We start from the raw sequence: 22,500 nt of genomic DNA, 5'->3' as shown, positions 1-22,500 counted from the left end.
CGATTGGTGGTCTGGACGCTAGTCATACGGATGAGACGATAAACCGAGGTGCCGTGTGCAGCATGCACTTAACGCACGTCAAAGATCCCACGGCAACAAAAGGGTTGTCTCTGACAATATTCTGTAGAAAAATCGACTTCCTTAGGAAAACAAAACAAAAACCAAACAACAACAACCCCCCCCCCCCCCCCCCCAAAAAAAAGTAATTACACACAGTCACAGAGAAAGAGAGAGAGCGAGAGAGAAACGGAAGGAAACGAAATTAATCTTATTTCAAGGGAGTAGTAGAATAATCATTTGTCGCTGTTGTTTTTTGCATCCAACCTTTCGGGCAAAGAAGAAAAACAAAAACAGCCCTTCCACCACCACCCCACCACCCAAAAAAAACCCAAACAAACAACCCCCCCCCCAAAAAAAAAAACAAACAAACAAAACAACAACAACAACACCACACCAAACAAATAAAAGACATTTTTTTTCCCAAATTGACCAATCCTCTAGCAATATAGAGGATTGATGTATGTATGTATGTATGTATGTATGTGTGTGTGTGTGTGTGTGTGTGTGTGTGCGTTACCTCCAGGCCATCACTCCACGTGTGCGCATATGTATGTATGTGTGTGTGTGTGTGTGTGTGTGTGTGTGTGTGTGTGTGCCCGTTTGAGAGGGAGGATGTCTGGTTGTGTATTGTCAGAATCTATCAGAGGTTGACTTAAGTTAATTCAGCTTATTTATCATCATTGTTATCTCATTTATTTATTTATTTATCTTTTTACATTATAGTTATTATTTATTTATTTATTTATTTATTTATTCATTTGTGTAACAACAACAAACAACAACAATAACAACACCCAAATCAGATTTTTTTTTTTTTAAATCATGCAAATAAATGAAGCACATGTCAAATTCCATAGTTGTGCACGCACACACACACACACACACACACACACACACACACACACACACACACACACACACACAGAATAACATTTTCATTAATAATGAACGATCATCAATACATTTTTGGATTATTGTGGTATCAAATTTGAAAGATTGATAAGAAAGTAATGAAAGTTCACTTTGAATGTTTTATTTAAATTTTCACTGAAGGAACAAGATTCTATGACCAACCCAGATAATATGTAAGACTTCGATATACATGAAGTAATGGTTGTAAATGCAGAGATTGATTTTATGCGAGTTTCAATAATCATCTGAAGTGAACAAAAGTAGAGGGAGCATTACCATCGAGTGTTCTATGCATGAACAGGTTTTAAATATACAAAAGTCTATCTTTGAGAGGGAGGATGTCTGGTTGTGTATTGTCAGAATCTATCAGAGGTTGACTTAAGTTAATTCAGCGTCCCCTCTCTTTATGTTTATTAATGAGTTAAGCAGATTATTGTTGGCCTAATCCCAAAGTGTAGAAGCATAATCTATATCAGATTGAATAAAAGAAGATAAGATTCGTAACGAATAAACGAATGTAAGTTTGTTTGTTTTAATTCTATGATTTTCTTGACTGATACAGTTTTAATGCAAGACTTTGGGATATACTTTCTAGGTCTTTTGATCATTTTAGATTGCTATTGATCAGAATTCCTAAGAGAACTGACAACTTCTATTTTTTTCGTTAGCAATATAGAGGATTGGTCAATTTGGGAAAAAATTGTCGTTTGTCTTGGGGTATTCTCAAATTCTGTAGTTTGAATGAGATGGAAAGCAATGTGATTCAAATGTGTCCATTAAACAAAGACGGTGATAATTTCTTGCATATGACAACGTTTTCATACCTTTCAAAAACCATGACACCGGAGACTTTGTGTTACATGTATTTTTTCTGACACTAATACCCAATGATAACATTTCAACTGTGAAGTGAAATACCTTTGGTATCTCTCTTACCTGAAACTTGCAGCCACTGATAACAATTCACAACGCTTAAAATCAAAACAAGACTCCGCCAAACACACACACACCTTCGTCCGTGAATCCAGCAAAGAATGCGAGTGCAACAGCTTTTAGTCCCATGAGCACTACTGCGTTTGGGGAAAATTAATCAATGGATGACCTGGGCGAACGTTGGTTGGTGTGGACAGACTCTGAGCTGACCACTATAGATCCACTAGCGTCCATCACGGAATTCACAATGGAATGTCCTGAAACTCACTTTTTTCTGGCAGTGGTCTAGAGAAAGCGACAGACACACATTCACCATGTGTAGGAAGGCAGTTGAACTGTGATTATCTGGGTTATGGCACGCACGGCTGATCAGCCGTTGGTAGTGAAAAAGTGTGCGAGCACGTTCTGAACGTGTTGTCAATGTGTGGGTGGGTGGATGGAAGTGAGTCGGTGTTTGTGCGTGTTGTGTGAGGGTAAGCGGGCGGATGTACATATTATGAAGAAGAGTATTGTGAACATGACCCACTCCGCTCCCCCGCCGTGTGTACGTGTGTGTGTGTGTGTGTGTGTGCCTGTATGTGACAGAATGCTTCAGTCGACGATCCGGTGTGTGTGTGTGTGTGTGTGTGTGTGTGTGACATAATTCTTCAGTCGACGTTGCTGCGGTGTGTGTGTGTGTGTGTGTGTGTGTGTGACAGAATGCTTCAGTCGACGATCCGGTGTGTGTGTGTGTGTGTGTGTGTGACAGAATTCTTCAGTCGACGTTGCTGCGGTGTGTGTGTGTGTGTGTGTGTGTGTGTAATGCAGGTGGTGGTGGTAGCTCCATTGAGACCATGCATAATGTGTGCTAACGTTATTTGTGTGCGCACAGGCGCTTGAGAGGTGATATCACATGCATCGTCAATACCGTCACTTCACGCCGTCATCTCTCTCTCTCTCTTCTTTCAGAACATTTTACAATGACACAAAATAGAAGTTTCCTTCTCTCATTAATTTTTGCGTTCCAGCGCGCGCGCGTGTGTGTGACTCTTGCTTGAGAAACTGACGCTTGAATATTGTGAAACGAAGCGTTGAGAACAGGCAGATTACGCGGTCCTCAACCAAAATGTACCCTCATTCCTCACGTAGTAGGCCTCCTTCGGTCATGGCTGACCATGGATAGAGTATATCCGACCTAATGTCTAACTGGGCTGTCTGCTTGGACCAAGCAGCGTCGCCTGTGACTGTAGAGACCGATGCGAGAGAGACAGTCTCTGTCGCAGCGGTTACATGTGTAAGCTGATGCTGGTCTGTTGGCTGCCATCCCTTTTCTGCGAGCTCGCTTTTCTGCTGCAGCAATTGACAGTTTGTCCTCACCGATCCGTAGCTGATTCTTGAGAGTACTTCTCCATCTGTTGCAGTCATCTGCAAGGTCCTCCCAGGACTCAGTGTTGATCCCAAGCGCCTTCATGTCACGTTTGCAAACGTCTTTGTATCTCAGCTGTGGGCGGCCGATGCTTCTCTGCCCCGTGGCGAGCTCTCCATAAAGGATGTCTTTTGGGATGCGACCATCTTCCATGCGGCAAACGTGGCCCAGCCAGCGCAGCCGACGCTGTCTCAGCATGGTATACATGGTCGGGAGGCCAGCGCGAGTCAGGACTTCGGTGTTTGTCACCTTGTCTTGCCAGGAGATGCCGAGTATGCGCCGTAGGCTTCTCAGGTGGAAGGTATTGAGCCTTTTCTCCTGACGAGCATGTGTGGTCCACGCCTCACTGCCATACAGCAAGGTGCTGAGGACGCAGGCGTTGTATACAACCATCTTTGTCTTCGTGGTCAGCTTGGGATTTGTCCACACTCTTTGTGTGAGGCGGGCTAGCGTTGTGGCTGCCTTCCCGATCCTCCTGTCGATCTCGGTGTCAAGGGAGAGGTTGTCGGTGATGGTGGACCCAAGGTAAGTGAATTGATGGATGGCTTCAAGCTCGTAGTCATCAATGGTGATGGCTGGTGGAGATGGCGTGTCTTGGCCTAGGACGTTTGTCTTCTTGAGACTGATGGTCAGACCGAAATCTTTGCAGGCTTGGAAGAAGCGGTCCATTAGTGATCGCAAGTCCCTCTGGGTGTGGGTCACAACTGCGGCATTGTCGGCAAAGAGCATGTCTCTGATGAGGGCTTCGCGGACTTTGTCCTTGCTCTGAGGCGGGCGAGATTGAAGAGCCTGCCATCTGATCTGGTCCCTTGTTGTGCTGTGCTAAACGCATGCCTCAGGAGAAGAGCAAAGAAGATTCCAAATAGGGTGGGGGCGATGACGCAGCCTTGTTTGACACTGCTGCGTACGTCGAAGGGCTTGGAGAGGTTACCATTAAACTGCACCGTCCCTTTCATGTTGGAGTGGAAGGACTCAATCAGGCTGTGCAGTTTGGAGGGGCAGCCGATCTTTCGAAGAGCCCTGAAAAGGCCGTCTCTGCTGACTAGGTCAAAGGCCTTGGTGAGGTCAATGAATGTGACATACAGGAGCATCCTCTGCTCCCTGCACTTCTCCTGGATTTGGCGAAGGGAGAAGATCATGTCTACTGTGGATCTCTCTGCTCGAAAACCGCACTGTGATTCCGGGTAAACGCGTTCGGCCAGTTTCTGCAGGCGGATTAGAAGGACCCGAGTGTAGACTTTGCCTACAATGCTGAGAAGCGAGATGCCTCTGTAGTTGTTGCAGTCGCTCCTTTCGCCCTTGTTTTTGTACAGGGTGATGATCTTGGCGTCCCTCATGTCCTGCGGTAAAGCTCCCTCATTCCAGCACTGACAGAGGACTGTGTGCAGAGGATGCAGAAGAGTAGTCTTGCAGTGTTTAATGAGGTCTGGGGGAATTCCGTCGCTGCCAGGTGCCTTGCCTGATGCCAGGCTGTTAATGGCCTTGCTGAGTTCGTCCTCAGTTGGCTCTGCGTCAAGTTCTTCCATGACCGGCATGCACTTGATGGCATCGAGGGCTGAGTTGGACACCATGTTTTCTGTGGAGTAGAGGTCGGAGTAGTGTTCCGCCCATCTCTCCATCTGCTGGCTAGGATCGTTGATTACTTCCCCAGTGGAGGATTTGAGGGGGGCAGTCTTGCTCTGTGTTGGTCCCAGTGCTTTCTTGATGCCATCATGCATCCCTCGGATGTTGCCTCTTTCAGCAGCATTCTGTATCTCTTCGCTGAGCTCTGCACATCGCCTGGCGTTAAGCTGAACCTTACTCCTGGTAGCCCTGAGGATTTGCAGGTTCTTCTCACTAGGTGACCGTTGGTACTCGGTGAGTGCAGCGCGCTTGGCCTCAATACTGGGAGTCATCTCTGATGATTTGGCCTCAAACCAGTCGTGGGACTTCGCGGTTTTCTCCCCAAAGGTGGCCATAGCAATGCGGTGCATGGTGTCTCAGAGCGTTTCCTATCTTACTGTGGCAAAGTCTCTGGACTGCAATGCATCGAATTCTCTCTCAAAGGCCCCTGCGAACTGTTCTACAACGTCTGGCTGAGACATCTTGCTGGCGTCAATGCAAGAGTTCCCTTGTTTCTTTGAGCAGTGGAACTTCTTTGGTTGCAGTCTGATCTTGCAGCATACCAGAGAGTGGTCTGTGTCGCAGTCTGCGCTGTGGTAAGAGCGAGTGTGGAGAAGGTTTTTGATGGCAGCTCGTCTTACTAGGATCAGATCCAGTTGGTGCCAATTGGGTGGATGGACAGATATAAGCCTGGGCAATGTAATATGGTAGACAGGCTGTTGCCCATGCAGCTTGTCCCCCCTCTCCACCTCGCTGACAGATCCAAAGGAACAGCAAGGCTGTTACGTTTTGGTGCCAACGCGGCCGCAGGAGCTGCCGGAAAGTGACAAAGTTTGCCATCCAACCGCCTTAGGGGCCCCGCACCGGATTTTCTGTCAGGGTTTACTCCCTTAGCTAGGTGGTCGCAGGTAGCTCTCCAGAGCTGGCGCCCTTTGATGGGTCATTTAATTCCACCAGGGTGTCTAGCCACCCTCCTCACCATCCTCCTGAGAGGACTGGTGGGGGTGCTGGTTTAGTCGCCAGCAATTCGACCCTGTGACAGGTAGTACTGGGATCCAGGTTACCAGTAGCAGATATATCTATTTGACCTGACATAACGATAACTCTCACGATAACTCTCATTACCCTCATTCTCATCACCCTAATATCTCTCAGTAGCGTCATCCATCATCAGCCTCATCATCCGTGATCACCTCCACCCCCCATCACCCCTATAACCCGACATCACCCTAATAAGTAGTCATCATCCCCATAACCCATCATCACCCGCACTGATTCACCCTCATCACCCTCATAACGTTCACACTCATTACATTCACCGTCATCATCCTCATAACATTGACCCTCGTCCCCCTGATAACGTTCACCCTCGTCATCCAAATGATTGATGTTCACCCTCATCGCCCTCATAACGTTCCCCCTCATACCCCCATAATACATCACTACCCTCAAGATTTTCAACCTCACCACCCTCATATCTATCGCCCTCATCACTCTCATAACTTTCACCTTCATCACACTCACCCCTCACCACAGTCATCTCATACTTCTCAGTGCTGTCTTTCCTAGCCATCCTCCCGAAACCTGGAGGGGGTCAGGCTGGTGTTCTCCTGACCCACTCCCGGGAGGGTCACTACCTTGTCGTGGTCGGGAGGCTTAGTGGCCAGTGATCGAGCGAGCTATGTCGGCGGGGGCATCAGTGCTTCTTGGGGTTTGGTGCTCTGGTCCCAGGTCTTAATTGACAGCCTACATAGCCATCGTAGCTGTTAGGGCTGAATAAGTGGTGGTTTTGTACTGATGCCCCTGATAGGGCTTCCCATGCCGAACAGGTCGTGAGTGAGGCCCAAACTAAACGTGACCCACTGTCCCTTTCGCTATTCTTTGTTCTTCTTTTTACCGCCTCTTTTCTGTCCTCAGCTCCCCATCAAGCCTTCTTTTCCACATTCTTTTTTTCTCTGCGGCCTTCTTTAGGCCCGCCGTGTTTGCCGTGCGGCGCGACCTGTGATGGAGGGGAATGAGATCCTGGGGATTGAGAGAGCACGCTGCTCTCAACACATCCCTTTGGCTCGGACCTCTCCTAAGACAGGCGGCACACATTGGCCCGTGTGTGTCAATCGGCTACCCCTTCGTGGGGCTGGGTCAAGACTGGCAGTTTAGTGGCTGACGAAGGTAACCCCCGTAGTGCTCGGCTCTCTGTCCCCGGGAGCTGGGCATGATCGGGGGGGAGCACGTTGGAGCTGGGCTGCTGGTTGTATATCCCTCCCGAAACCTGGAAGGGGTCAAGCTGGTGTTCCCTTGACCCTGGCCCCTAAGTTGGACCCCATGGTGGGTGGGTAAGGGAGGGATGAATTCACATTTTTCTTTCAACATGAATCCTAAACAAATACACCCCCCCAAACTCGGAAAAAGACGACGACAGGGAACGGACGACTCAGACTCTGAGTCAGAGGTCGTTGAGACCTCTGGTTTTTGGCCATCGTGGCTAGTGATGGAGGGCGCTGATGACGACAAGCCCTTGTCGGCTCTCAGCCCCTTCGCTGTCCAGAAGGGCTTTCAGTGTCTGGCAGGATCGCTCAGATCCATCAAGAGGCTGAGGAGCGGAGCGTTTTTAGTACAGACAGAATCCAAAAGACAGACACAGCTCCTTCTCAAGGCGACCACTTTCGTGGATAGGGCAGTGAAGATTTCCCCTCACAAAGGTCTCAACTGCTCAAAGGGAGTCATCAGATGCCCGGAGTTGAAAGGTGTGTCTGAGGCCGAGATCAAGAGCGAACTGTCCTCTCAGGGAGTGACCGATGTGTACAGGGTGACGGTGAGGAAGGGGTCGGACAGAGTCCCGACCAACACTTTCTTCCTCACCTTCTGCTGCCCGGATGTCCCCAAGGACATTCGGGTCGGATACCTGCTAGTTAATGTCAGCCTGTACGTACCGTCCCCTCTGAGATGCTTTAAGTGTCAGAAATTCGGACACGTGAGAGACCGATGTAAGGAGGAAGAGGCGTGTGGCACCTGTTCGAAGGCGGCGCACCAGGGCGATTGCGTCAGTGCAGCCCTGTGTGCGAACTGCGGAGGTGGCCACCCGTCCTCATCGAAGGACTGCCCCGCCTGGAAGAAAGAAAAACAAATCCAGAAAGTCAAGACAGAACAGAAAATTTCCTTCTATGAGGCAAGGAAACAGGTGGAGGCCGCGTCGCCTAAGGCGTCGTATGCCTCTGTCGTCAGATCCAGGACGGTGGACGTCGCGGTCCAGACGACGTCCACAGGAACGCAGACGGACGACTTAACCGCCTCGTCGGAACCGTTGGCCTTGGGTGGAGGCGCTGTGTCCACCCCTTCCCATCCTGCGCGGCAGTCCTCAGGGGCTGCTGGGCGGGAGAGAAAAGCCTCGGGCGGAGGCACGTTGTCCGCCTCCCGCCCCACCCCACCCCCCGGCCCCCCTCGCCCCGCCTCTCATCTGCCTGGCCCTCGGGCTGGCGGAAGTGGCCGGAAGCCCCCCTTACCTCCAAAACTCAAGGAGGGGAGGGTTGCGGCCACAGCGGGATCGGGAGGGGCCGAGGTGGTGGATATTCCGACCCGGTCGGAACCCGAAAAATTTATGTCAAAAAACAAATACTCCATCCTGGCCGACCTTGAGCCACCGCAAGCAGAGGAGCAGGGGGTAGCGATGGAATAGGCTGCTGCTTTATTTTTTTTTAACCTTTTTAATGGCAGTGATCCACTGGAACATCCGGGGCTTCTACGCCAATTTCAGGAACTCCAGCTGCTTTGTCGTGCTTTGAAACCTTCAGTGCTGGCGCTGCAGGAGACTCTGCAAAGAGATGGCAAGGTTTTATCTCTCTCTGGTTTTAACTCCGTTTTTAAACCCGCTCAACCGAAGCAAGAGGGGATTGACGGGAGGTGTCGCTCTTTTTATTCGCAAGTCCCTTTTATACAGTACAGTTCTTTTAAGCACCCCTTTACAGGCGGTGGCAGTCAGAGTCACACTTGAGAAAACCATCACTGTCTGCTCTCTCTACCTTCCTCCTTCCGTCCGTGTTCTGAGGCAGGACCTCATGAACCTGGTCGACCAGCTCCCACGTCCGTTTTTACTGTTGGGCGACTTCAATGGACACTCCCCGCTCTGGGGAAGTGAGATGACATCAGCCCGAGGTCTTCTCTTAGAAAACCTTCTCTTCGACATGGACTTGTGCTGTCTTAACGACAAGTCTCCCACTTACCTTCATCTGTCCTCTGGAAAGCTCTCGTGTTTAGATCTGTCGGTCTGCGATCCATCGTTGGTCCTGGACTACGAGTGGAAAGTGCACGACGATCTGCACGGGAGTGACCACTTTCCTGTTGTCCTCCGCCCCACAGATGGAGAAGGTGACTCTCTGCCTGACCGCCTGAACTATGACAAAGCAGACTGGAGTTTTTTTACCACGAAGATAAGAGCGGAGCTGCAGGAAGAAACAGTATTGAAAAGCAAGGACCCTGCTGACGCTCTGACTCGGATCGTTTTAGATTGCGCCAAAGCAGCAGTCCCATCGTCTACCTCCAAGCCTCAGGTCCCTAGAACGCCCTGGTTCAACGCGGAATGTCGGGAGGCCCGCAAGTCTCGGAAGAGAGCGCAGCGACGCGTCTTTCGGAGACCGGAGTCCGATAGCGTTCGAACCCATCAACAGCTGAGGGCGAAAGCCAGGTATGTTTTTAAAAAGAGCCAGAGGAAGTCTTGGAGAGATTTCTGCTCTTCCTTAACCTCCAACACACCCAAGAAGAAAGTGTGGAGGGTTTTAAAAAGAATTAAGCACGGATGTTCAGTGCTGGCACTTTAGTTGGCCCAGCGAAAGTTCATGAACCCAGGAAGTAGGGCATGGATATAAATAAACGTGGCTGACAAACAGGCCGTGCCAGCGGCACTCGCTGTACGCTTGTTCAGCGGTAAATCTGCTTTGTTTCTTTCGCGCATCATCTTCCCGGATGGATTGGAAATAACGACAAAAGAAGTGGGTTTCTACAAAGAATGCAAAATGAGCTTTCCATTGACTCCAAACACAATATATTTTCTTACATAGCAACTGTTGCGGCAACGGTTGAAACATGCATGAAGAAAGAGAAGAGAAGGTCAAGCAGAAACATGATCGCAAAAATCGTAAAATTTAAATCCCTCTCTAAGAAAACATACGCTTATTACAATGAAATCGTAAAAATCACCAAAACATTTAGCATGCCTGCATGCAGATCAGCCCACCCTTTTGAGTTGTAGATTTTTTCTTGTCAGCACAACAAGTGTTTAAATGAACACACTGTAGCATGGTGAGTGCAAGCAGCAGGGGCATGTAGAGCAGGGTGAGTGTAATCGCTGCAGGAAATGTGTGGATGCTATGGAAGCGTGAGAAAAGTGGGGCAGGGGCTGCGGGGCCAAGTGAAACAAAGAAGGCAGTGTCCAGGTTTGGCACGCGGGGCCAGAAATACCGCGCGCGGTGAATGCGCCGGCCAATGCAGAGTGTGGTGGGAAAGTCTGGCATTAAAAAAAGTTTGACCCCAGACGCTAGACGCTGCTCGGAAACTAAAGAGGTGGATTTTGTGCTCGGCTGAGCAGCCGTGTAAGGGCAAAAACGCATGCCCGACCTTCCACCATCTTAAACTTTCAGACGCTCTGGTCACAGAGAAGAAAGCAGTTGCCAATTTGCTTGCCTCCACAATAGAACAGAACTCGAGATCTGCTAACAAATCTGCTCGCTTTCTTAAAACCAAAAACCTGTCAGAAAAAACACCATGTAACTTCTTTTCCGACAACACAGAGAATTACAACCTTCCTTTCACAATGAACGAACTTAAATCTGCCCTTCAGACCTGTACGGATTCCTGTCCAGGAATGGACGAAGTCCATTATAAACTCCTAAAGCACCTTCCCCAAACCTGTCTGGACACCCTGCTTAAAGTTTATAACCACATCTGGGTCACAGGCTTCTTTCCACCCTCCTGGCGGAAAGCCCTCATAATCCCGCTGCCGAAACCGGGAAAAGACCCCTCGAACCCCTCCAACTACCGCCCAATTGCACTGACCAGCTGCGTCTGCAAACTGATGGAGAAGATGGTCAACGGTAGACTGATGTGGAAACTAGAGACCGACGGCCTTCTGGCGAAGGAACAGTGCGGTTTCCGCAAGCATCGCTCTACCGTTGACCATCTGGTTCGTCTGGAAACCACGATAAGAAATGCTTTCGTCAACAAACAACATGTGGTGGCCATATTTTTTGACCTGGAGAAAGCTTACGATACCACGTGGAAATTTGGTATTCTTTCCGACTTGCACAAGCTCGGCTTCCGAGGACACCTGCCTCAGTTTATCCACAATTTTTTACAAGACAGACAATTCCAGGTGAGAGTCGGCACCACCCTGTCCGACATTCACGAGCAGGAGCTGGGTGTCCCGCAGGGGAGCATCCTGTCGCCGGCTCTGTTCAGCATCAAAATTAATGACATCGTTCAATCCGTTCAGAAAGGATCGGACAGCTCGCTGTTCGTGGATGATTTTGTCTTATATGCAACCGGCAGCACGTACGCCAGCATCCAGCGACGGCTTCAGCTCTGCGTCAACAAAATCCAGTGTTGGGCAGAGGAGAATGGCTTCACATTTTCGTCCTCCAAAACTGAATGCATCCACTTTCATAATTTTCGCCAATTCTATCAGGACCCTGAAATCCGTCTGGGAACATCTTCCATCCCGGCGGTCAAGGAAGCCAGATTTCTAGGGGTCGTCTTCGATCAGACGCTGAATTTTCTCAGCCACATTAAACAGCTGAAAATATCTTGCCTAAAAGCCCTGAACATCATCCGAGTTGTGGCACACATGAACTGGGGTGCTGATAAGAGGACTCTCTTGCACCTCTACAGAGCCCTGGTCCGGTCCAAACAGGATTATGGAAGTGTTGTATACGGCTCGGCCAGACCGTCCTACCTGAAACTGTTGGACCCTGTACACCACCAAGGGCTCCGTCTCAGCTTAGGTGCTTTCCGCACCACCCCTGTGCACAGCCTGTACGCAGAGGTGGGGGAACCGCCTCTTTCCAACAGCAGACTGAAGCTGACCCTGAACTATTATTTGAAATTGTTTTCGGAACCTACAAACCCTGCTTACGATGCTGTATTCAACAACCCTTTCGATAAGAAATTTACAGACAACCCAAACTGCATACCTCCTCTCGGACTCCGCATTCAGCTGCACTTGGAAAATGCCGATCTGGATGTCGGTGGCATCTCAGATTTCTCTAAGTTCCCTGACAGCCCCCCGTGGACCTTTACAACACCTGAGGTCCGATTCGATCTGGCCTCGTACCGTAAGGACACCACCAGTTCTCTGGCCTACAGAACCTACTTTTCGGAACTGTGCCACAAATTCCCCACTTTTCAAGGCATCTTCACTGACGGTTCCAAGTCAGAGGACGGAGTCGCCGCATCTGCGTTCTGTCCCGCCTTTCCTGACCGGCCCTCAACGGAACACATCCTGTCTGACAGCTCGGTATACACCGCGGAACTGACCGCACTGGTCCTGGGGTTAAAAATGGTTCTCTCTTCCAAACAGAAGAGATTCATGATCTTTTCCGACTCCTTATCAGCCCTGGAGGCGATCGCCTGCAGGAATATCACTCATCCCAAACTGCTGGAATTTTATGAAACTTTTACTCTCACAACGAAGAAAGGATACGAGGTTGTGTTGGCCTGGGTTCCCGGACATGTTGGCATTCGTGGTAACGAAAGGGCGGACCTGCTGGCCAGGAACGCTGTAAAGAAAGAATTGTCCAGATCCTTGGTACCCTATACAGACATGAAGCGGAAGGTCAATACTTACGTTAAGGATCTTTGGCAAGAGAAGTGGAACACCCAGACGGACAACAAGCTCTTCCAGATCCGTCCGGACCTAAAAGAGACCCTCCCTTCGGGGGTGAAGAACAGAAAGGAGGAATCTGTGCTGTGCAGACTGCGTACGGGGCACACTTTTTTTACTCATTCTTACTTGTTGAAGGGGGAGGAGGCCCCTCGATGCGTTCCCTGTGACGAGCCTCTCACCGTGAAACACGTGCTCCTTGACTGTTGGGATCTGCATGACGTTAGACGCAGACATTACACGGCGGTTTCTTTGAAGACTTTGTTTCGTGATGTCCCTCCGTGGGCGCTGATGGACTTCTTAAAAGAAGTGAACCTTTTTAACCAGATTTGAAGGTTTTAAACTATGGAAGTTTTTTTTTTAACTTTGGAGTGGAAAGTTTGAAGTGGTGACTCGTTTTAATTGGGTGGGTTTTTTTTAGCCTTGTAGTAGTAATTGACGCGGCGATAGCCTTGAGATGGCCTTAGTGGTCGGCGAGGCTCTAAGCACCATAATTTCATTTCATTTCATTTCCAAGCCATGGAAATGAGATGCTTCTCCTACACTGAGCACGTCATGAACACTGAGGTCCGACAGAAGATCACTCAAGCCATCGCACCCCACGATGACCTCCTAACCGTCATCATGAGGAGAAAGCTCAGAATTAATGGTACAGACACGTCACAAGATCTGACAACCTCGCAAAGACCATTCTGCAAGGCACTGTACCAGGCAGCACGAAGAGAGGGAGGCAAAAGAAAATGTTGCAGGACAGCATCAAAGAATGGACAGACTGAATTCCCCAGATTCACAGAGAGCTGTGAGAGACAGGAACCGATGGAGAGAACTGGTCTAGAAATCCTCTGCGGTGCCCCGAAGACCCTCCACTGCATCATGAGGTAGGTGAAGGTGAAGGAAGGTGCTACCGCTTGGCTTCAGGGAGCCTGTAAAGGGCTGGTCCCGCTGGTGAGAGAGGACGTCATTGACACCCTGTGATGAGAGAGGACGTCAGTGACACCCTGTGATGAGAGAGGACGTCAGTGACACCCTGTGATGAGACAGGACGTCAGTGACACCCTGCTACCCGTCACCTGGTGATGAGACAGGACGTCAGTGACACCCTGCTACCCGTCACCTGGTGATGAGACAGGACGTCAGTGACACCCTGCTACATGTCACCTGGTGATGAGACAGGACGTCAGTGACACCCTGCTACATGTCACCCTGTGATGAGACAGGACGTCAGTGACATCCTGCTACACGTCACCTGGTGATGAGAGAGGACATCAGTGACACCCTGCTACCCATCACCTGGTGATGAGACAGGACGTCAGTGACACCCTGCTACCCGTCACCTGGTGATGAGAGAGGACGTCAGTGACACCCTGCTACATGTCACCCTGTGATGAGACAGGACGTCAGTGACATCCTGCTACACGTCACCTGGTGATGAGACAGGACGTCAGTGACACCCTGCTACCCGTCACCTGGTGATGAGAGAGGACATCAGTGACACCCTGCTACATGTCACGCTGTGATGAGACAGGACGTCAGTGACATCCTGCTACACGTCACCTGGTGATGAGAGAGGACGTCAGTGACACCCTGCTACACGTCACCTGGTGATGAGAGAGGACATCAGTGACACCCTGCTACATGTCACCCTGTGATGAGACAGGACGTCAGTGACATCCTGCTACACGTCACCTGGTGATGAGAGAGGACGTTAGAGACACCCTGCTACACGTCACCTGGTGATGAGACAGGACGTCAGTGACACCATGCTACACGTCACCTGGTGATGAGAGAGGACGTCAGTGACACCCTGTGATGAGAGAGGACGTTAGAGACACCATGCTACACGTCACCTGGTGATGAGAGAGGACGTCAGTGACACCCTGTGATGAGAGAGGACGTTAGAGACACCATGCTACACGTCACCTGGTGATGAGAGAGGACGTCAGTGACACCCTGTGATGAGAGAGGACGTTAGAGACACCATGCTACACGTCACCTGGTGATGAGAGAGGACGTCAGTGACCCCCTGCTACACGTCACCTGATGATGAGAGAGGACGTCAGTGACACCCTGCTACACGTCACCTGGTGATGAGACATGACGTCAGTGACACCCTGTGATGAGACAGGACGTCAGTGACACCCTGTGATGAGACAGGACGTCAGTGACACCCTGCTACACGTCACCTGGTGATGAGACAGGACGTCAGTGACACCATGCTACACGTCACCTGGTGATGAGAGAGGACGTCAGTGACACCCTGCTACACGTCACCTGCTGATGAGAGAGGAAGTTAGAGACACCCTGCTACATGTCACCCTGTGATGAGACAGGACGTCACTGACACCCTGCTACACGTCACCTGGTGATGAGAGAGGACGTTAGAGACACCATGCTACACGTCACCTGGTGATGAGAGAGGACATCAGTGACACCCTGCTACACGTCACCTGGTGATGAGAGAGGACGTCAGTGACACCCTGCTACACGTCACCTGCTGATGAGAGAGGAAGTTAGAGACACCCTGCTACATGTCACCCTGTGATGAGACAGGACGTCACTGACACCCTGCTACACGTCACCTGGTGATGAGAGAGGACGTTAGAGACACCATGCTACACGTCACCTGGTGATGAGAGAGGACATCAGTGACACCCTGCTACACGTCACCTGGTGATGAGAGAGGACGTCAGTGACACCCTGCTACACGTCAGTGACACCCTGCTACACGTCACCTGGTGATGAGAGAGGACGTCAGTGACACCCTGCTACACGTCACCCGGTGATGAGACAGGACGTCAGTGACACCCTGCTACACGTCACCCGGTGATGAGAGAGGACGTCAGTGACACCCTGCTACACGTCACCCGGTGATGAGATAGGACGTCAGTGACACCCTGCTACACGTCACCCGGTGATGAGAGAGGACGTCAGTGACACCCTGCTACACGTCACCCGGTGATGAGAGAGGACGTCAGTGACACCCTGCTACATGTCACCTGGTGATGAGAGAGGACGTCAGTGACACCCTGCTACATGTCACCTGGTGATGAGAGAGGACGTCAGTGACACCCTGCTACACGTCACCCGGTGATGAGAGAGGACGTCAGTGACACCCTGCTACATGTCACCTGGTGATGAGAGAGGACGTCAGTGACACCCTGCTACACGTCACCTGGTGATGAGACCGTTCGACTGAGGTGTAGTAACCCAGTCTCTCTCTCTCTCTCTCTCTCTCTCTCTCTCTCTCTCTCTCTGGGAACGAAAGAGAATCTTAAAGAGGCCATGAACAGAATATATATTTTCATCTACGATGCGTGATACATGCTTCTTGGATGATATCAAGTAATGGACAGTCCAAGAGAATATAATATACTGCATGGACATTATCATTCCCAACAAACGCAGCAACCACTTATTTTAAACTGTAGCCTTCAGGATCTAACCGTCACCACCCAAGAGGGTTGGAGACAGAAATACTAACAGATGTATGCAATGTTGATGTCTGTAATATTACTAATCACACGTACAAGATCTGGATGTGTAAGTCTCTTAGCCTTAATGTCAAATGCAGATGAGATACACTGTCACAATCTCCACAACATAAGAGCAAACCTTCGTTACACATGTGACCACTCACGCACACAGACCAAAACGACAACTCTGTTTTCAGAGAGGAGAGAGGGACAGTGGATACATACATACATACATACATACCGGCATTCATGTATGGTTGAATGGGATTTGTATCCCGCGATTTGTCATCAAGTTAAACTCCCCTCAGCAAGGCTAGTGGCCGACCTATTGGGCCGGAAAACCTTCTGGACTTGCTGGCTCCGATTTTCTTTTTACACACACACACACACACACACACACACATATATATATATATATATATATATATATATATATATATATATATATATATATGCTGAGAGAGAGAGATTGTTGTAGACAGAGCGGAAGGGGGAAACGGAGGAAGTATAAAATATTCATTGACGAACATGACAAGAACAGAGGGGGAAAAACAAAAACAAAAAACACACACAAAAAAACAAACAACAACATAAGACAAAAACAAAATCACCAAAACATTCTGCACATATGTCATTCAGTTGCTGCCTTTCGTGTCCTAAAAAGTGTGTGAAGGATGTTCACCATTTCTGTGTCACTCTCAATGCGCCAGAAATACCACAGGGAACTGATTATACCGGACTGACGACAGACATAGGTCATCAGTGATGACGGACGAACAAACCCAAATGGCTGATGGTTGGTTGGTGGTTGATGGCAGTCAAACGGATGACATTTCAGACCCTCGTCATTATTCATGGCTGACTAGAACGCAGGCAGAGACAGAGAGAGTGAGTGGGGGGAGAGAGGAGGGGGCGGGAGGGGGTGGGGGTGCAGGGTTCAACTCATGAAAGACAAGAGAAAAATGGACAGACAAGTGGGAGTTTTCGGATTCGGATGATTTGTTCAAAAAAGGCCTTAGCCCCTTATGAAGGGGTGGTGTATAAACTTCTTTCGAAAACATACAGTATGTGACACAATAAAACAAAACAATACATACATTGATAATCAGCTAATAAGTGAGCGGATTTTGAAAGCTTTGTGTAAGTTTCAAACTGTCTGACTTCTACTTCTTCTCGACGTGTCATTGTTCAGCGGTGTTACCGTCCCCATTCAAACACATCTCGCTTGAGTACCTTTCAAAGGCTCTCTGGGCTGGAACATTGGGGCTAAACTCGCTCACCCGCTTTGGACGTGTGTGTGTGTGAGAGAGAGAGAGAGAGAGGGGGGGGAGGGTACGTGGTGGCAGTGAACACTATCTCACTGTGGCAGTGAGTCAGAGACTGCCTTGTAAATAGAACTCCCGTTTTCATTCATTTGTCGCCCAATCGCCCCCCACCCCCACCCCCCAGCCCCTCCACCACCACCCCCCCTCCGCCTCCCGCATGCTGCAGTGTCCTGTGTACATCAAAAACCCATGTCTGGGTTTCACAAGCCATCCCTTAGCAGCGCAAAGTTTGCTCAGCGTTAAGATCCCCCCCCTACCCCCCATTCCTCCCCCCTCCCTCCTCCGGCAACCCCCTCAGTCAACTTTAATGCCATAGACTTAGTAACGTTCTTAACGGTAAACAAATTTTACCGCCGCTAAGACCACGATAGTGGAGGCCAGAGCCCTCAACAAGGCTGGTTATCATTGTGCTTTTGTCGTCACCGCCAGTCTTTCGGATCAGACTGTCAACCGAGAAGTATGTCCATGCAGCTCAGCGCACGGGAAAAAGAAACCACGGTAACAAACAGTGCTGTTATATCAACGAGTGGGATTTTACGTGTATGAATGACAAAAAGGAAAAAAAAAGAAAAAACAAATTAATGAATATGTAAATATATAAGTACATAAATAAATAGGTTTTAAAAAAACACCACAAAAACAACACACAAAAAAACAAAAACAAAACAAAACAAAAAAAACAACCAAAAAACAACCACAATCATATGCCTCTGTCTGATCCGATTCGAACCCACCGCGGCCTCAAAGGATTAATCGTCCTCAGTCCCTGAAGCTCCTCACAGCAACACGTTCAGACTGCGGATCAGAAAGACCGGATGCAGTCCTGGGCTGTAGCACAGAGCTCAGTTCAACGACTTCTGTTAACCAGGAAACCCACTTCTTTTATACTAATGTTGAAAACACAGACCCACACCATTGTTCTCATTGCGTGGGTGTGTGGGTGGAATGAGGTGGGGGAGAAGGGTGGTGGTGGTGGTGGTGGTGTGTGTGTGTGTGTGTAAAGCGCTCATAGCCCTATTTAAAGAATAAGCGCTATACAAAATATTATTACGGCCATCGGTGTTGTGAATTCATTTTCACTGTGTCTATGGCTTGGCACAGGAAGACAGGGCCCAATCCCCTCCTTCCGCCGTTTTAACCTTGCCAACAGGGAATAGAATAGAATAGAATATGTCTTTACTACCAAGCGTGCCGGGGTCACAAAGAATATTGGGGGAGGAGGTGGGGATAGTTCATAACAAGGTTCGAACATAAATCGAAAATCATACACAAACACAGATACAGTAGAAATTAGGATACATAACAAGTGCATACCAATATAAAAAAAACAACTTGTGCACACTCACACATGCACACACTGCACACACACACACACACTCTCTCTCTCTCTCACACACACACACACACACACACACACACACACGTTTGAACAGAAGCTGTATATTACATGTGGATAGGGCTGATGACTAGATCTTCAGGTGGATGGTTGTTCAACATGAGTCAGGTGACCCATTCACACCTGGGTGGAGTGAGGAAAATCGGAGTACAGTGTGCTCCATGGAGAGCTCGTCCACACAGTGCAGTGCCACACTGAATTGGAAAAAAAATCTTCCTTTTTTTCTTTTTTTTTTTCTTTTTTTCTTTTTTTTTTACCTGACTGCAAGTGTATTTGTTTTACTTTCAAAAGGAGGAGTTTGTATTATACTCCATGTCTGGTGTCATATACTGTACCATGTCAAACTGCAAAGTGGATTTTTCTACCACACTTTGCCAGGGACCAACCCTTCTGTTGCCGTGGATTCTTTTACGTGGCGCTAAGTGAATGCTGTACACGGAACCTTCGGTTTACCGTCTCATTCACAGGTCTTGTGGGGGAGGGGGGGGGGAGCACAACACTCGCTTCCTAGTCAGGTGCATTACCATCAGGCTGCCACCAATCCACTGGGGTCTTGTGTTGGTGCCGGGTAAAGTTTCCTTGTTGGATGGGGGCGGGGAGGGTGGGGGGATCAGGTGGGGGACGTTGGATGAGCGATCTTAGTAGTGCTAAGTTTATTCGCGTTAAGAATTCTTCTTCCTAAGACTGCGCTAGATTCTATAGAGTTCGGACAATTCTTAACGCTAAGCAAAGTTAGCGCTGCAAATATCGCTAATGATAATGACAATAATAATAATAATAATAATAATAATAATGCGTGCTTATAATGCTATCTACCTCCTCGGCACATGGATACAAAATGCTGACATTTGATATCAGTAATGGAGTTGTAGTTAGGGGGTGGTGGTTAAAAAAATTAACAACACGGGGCACTAATACAAAGACTTGCACAGCAAGATAAATAGAAAGCGGCAATGACAACAGACTGAAACACACACACACACGCACACACACACAAGCGCGCGCGCACACACACACGCACGCACGCACGCACGCGCGCACACACACACACGCACGCGTACACACGCACACACACACACACGCATGCACGCACGCGCACACACGCACACACACACGCACACACACACACACACACACACACACACGCACGCACGCACGCACGCACCCCCAGCAGCCAGTAAAGGTCACGGTTAAAAGACAGTATCAATTTGAAGGAGGCGTCAATGCGTGTGGACTGATTCCTATACGCTATAACACGCAATACTTTATCTGCTGAAAACAGGGACAGGTGGCGTTCGTATAAAGCCACAGTCCTGGTCAGACCTTGAGGATCAAAAGATAGCTTATCTCATATTTCATGGATATCAACCCACCTGTGTCACAGAGAAAAGCCATCCTTCCGTTATCATTTATTTATTTACTTATGTTTTTATTTGTTTATGTATTTATTTTTAAGTAGGCGGAGCTCCTGGACTCAAACCTTTGCTCGTCAAAGGTGGTTTAAGCATATCGTGCATGCAGCTGGTTAAGGTTAAAGGTACCATAGTCTGTTACGGCCATCAGAGCAGTGAATTCATATCCACTGTGCCCAGGGCTCGGCACTGTAAGATGGAGCCCAATTCTCTCCTTCCGCCGTTTTAACCTTCCGCCCCAACCGAAGTCAGGTGCCCGTTCACACCTGGGTGGAGTGAGGAACATCGGAGTAAAGTGTCTTTCTACAGGACATAACACCACGCCGAAAGGGGGCCTCGAACCTGATCGTTGGTCAACGTTGCATCATAAGTCCACCGCTAGAACCAGTTCCGTCAGGGCGCCTCTTGCATGCAACTGGACGTTAAGATGTGAAATGTTTAATAAACACTTCTGTCGTTTAGAAATCCAAGTAATTATTCTGAATGAATGCAACAAAAACAAAGCACTCACCACTCGGGAACAAAAACCATGGAACCACCTCAAGGAGAAAAGGAAAAATTCCGGAAGTCCGCACCAAGTCCTTTTGAGTGACTGGCATCAGAATCAGACATCAGAGTCTGCAGCGCTGGACTTACACGCGACAGTTGCACAAACACAGACACACGCACACAGTGGTGAGGAAATAAAAGCCAGTGCTGGCAGGATGACAACGTCACACGCGCACTTCATGGTCAGTCTTGCACTCACTACCACGGGCCGGATACTGCCACTTCGTTACGGCGTCCGGAGCCCTACACACAAGTTGGTCACCCTTCAAGATGTCCCACCCCCGGTCACACTCACTGAACACGCAGCACCCCCGCCCCTTCCTCTTTAACACTCTGTCGCCTGATTTCAGCAGCACTTCTGGGTTTGTTTTTGTTTGTTTGTTTTGTTGCTTGGTGTGGTTTTTTGTTGTTGCCTTTCACAGCATCACCTTATTCCTGTTGCAACATTCACTCAATTGACCGTGTGGAAATTTAATGACGGAAGTTGAAATAAATCATAAACTGTCTGTCTCGTTATGGCTTCCGGATTCCCTGTTGAGGTCTAAGTCAAACGTTCCGTTCATTCAGTGATTCTTTTGACGTAGTCATGGTTCAGAGGTAACAGCGATCGCCCCACTAAGTGACAGGGCGAAGGGTGAAGGCGGGGGAAAGGAGGGGTGGGGGTTACGGTCATTGAGAGAACAACGATGTTTCGTCCCCAAGTGGACAGTGGACAGTAGGTGATGGTCACTGATGCTGCATCCTTTTGGGCGACAACAACACAATGTGGTCCAGTAAGAAGCATAGACACATAAAGAGAGAGGGGGAGAGAGAGAGAGAGAGGAGAGAGAGAGAGAGTGGGGGGGGGGGGGGGGGGGAGACAGACAGACAGAGATTTCTGAGTGTGAATTTCGGGCTGCTCTCCCTCGGGGAGAGATCGTCGCCACAATGTAGGGCCACTCTTTGTTCTGTTTCTTATTTTCTGTCAGTAAATACATTCAGTTTCAGAATCAAAGTGGAGTTTTTACGGAATTGTGCCAGGGGCAACCCTCTGGGCATGGAGACACTTGTGCCGCGACACCGTTCCCGTACCATCATAGTCATAAAGCACAACGTACACGTCTGTGATGACCGCTGATGACATGTGTGGTGCCCCATTAGCACCAAAAGCAGTCAGTTCAATTGACTAATTAACGATCAGGGAAAACAACAACATACACGCACGCAAGCATGCGCGCACGCACGCACACACACACACACACACACACACACACACACACACACACACACATAGATAGATATACATATATATAATTATATATAAAAACATATACGGAGAGAGAGAGAGAGTAAACAGAGATTTGGAATTTGGAAGTAACAAATCGATATGGGTGCTTTTTTGACTGAGCACCTCCAGAAAAAAATTGATAGTACAATTTCAGGGGCGAATACTACACCACACAACTGTGTGCATAAAAATGTCGCAACCTTGCAACCTTTGGGGAGATAAGTACACCATAGTAGTGTGTCCAGCAGGACGGTCTCTGTGCTGTGATGTGAAATGGGATGACAGCCGAGCGTGGTTAA

The 22,500-nt window shown here is 48.9% G+C and overlaps 1 protein-coding gene across 1 annotated transcript in view; it reads right to left on the bottom strand.

The window, feature by feature from the left end:
- The window catches only part of LOC143280556 (uncharacterized), a 40,655-nt gene extending 19,635 nt beyond the window's left edge, over positions 1-21,020 (bottom strand). The window contains exon 1 of the mRNA XM_076585250.1: positions 20,897-21,020. Within this exon, the coding sequence (XP_076441365.1) occupies positions 20,897-20,984 (88 nt within the window). The 5' untranslated portion in view covers positions 20,985-21,020. The remainder of the gene's footprint in view (positions 1-20,896) is intronic.
- Positions 21,021-22,500: the final 1,480 nt, after the last annotated feature.

Source organism: Babylonia areolata, chromosome 3, assembly GCF_041734735.1.
Source record: "Babylonia areolata isolate BAREFJ2019XMU chromosome 3, ASM4173473v1, whole genome shotgun sequence".
Lineage (NCBI taxonomy): Eukaryota > Metazoa > Mollusca > Gastropoda > Neogastropoda > Buccinidae > Babylonia > Babylonia areolata.
The sequence above is the reverse complement of the archived record's forward strand: the minus strand, read 5'-3'. Positions and strand labels throughout refer to the sequence as shown.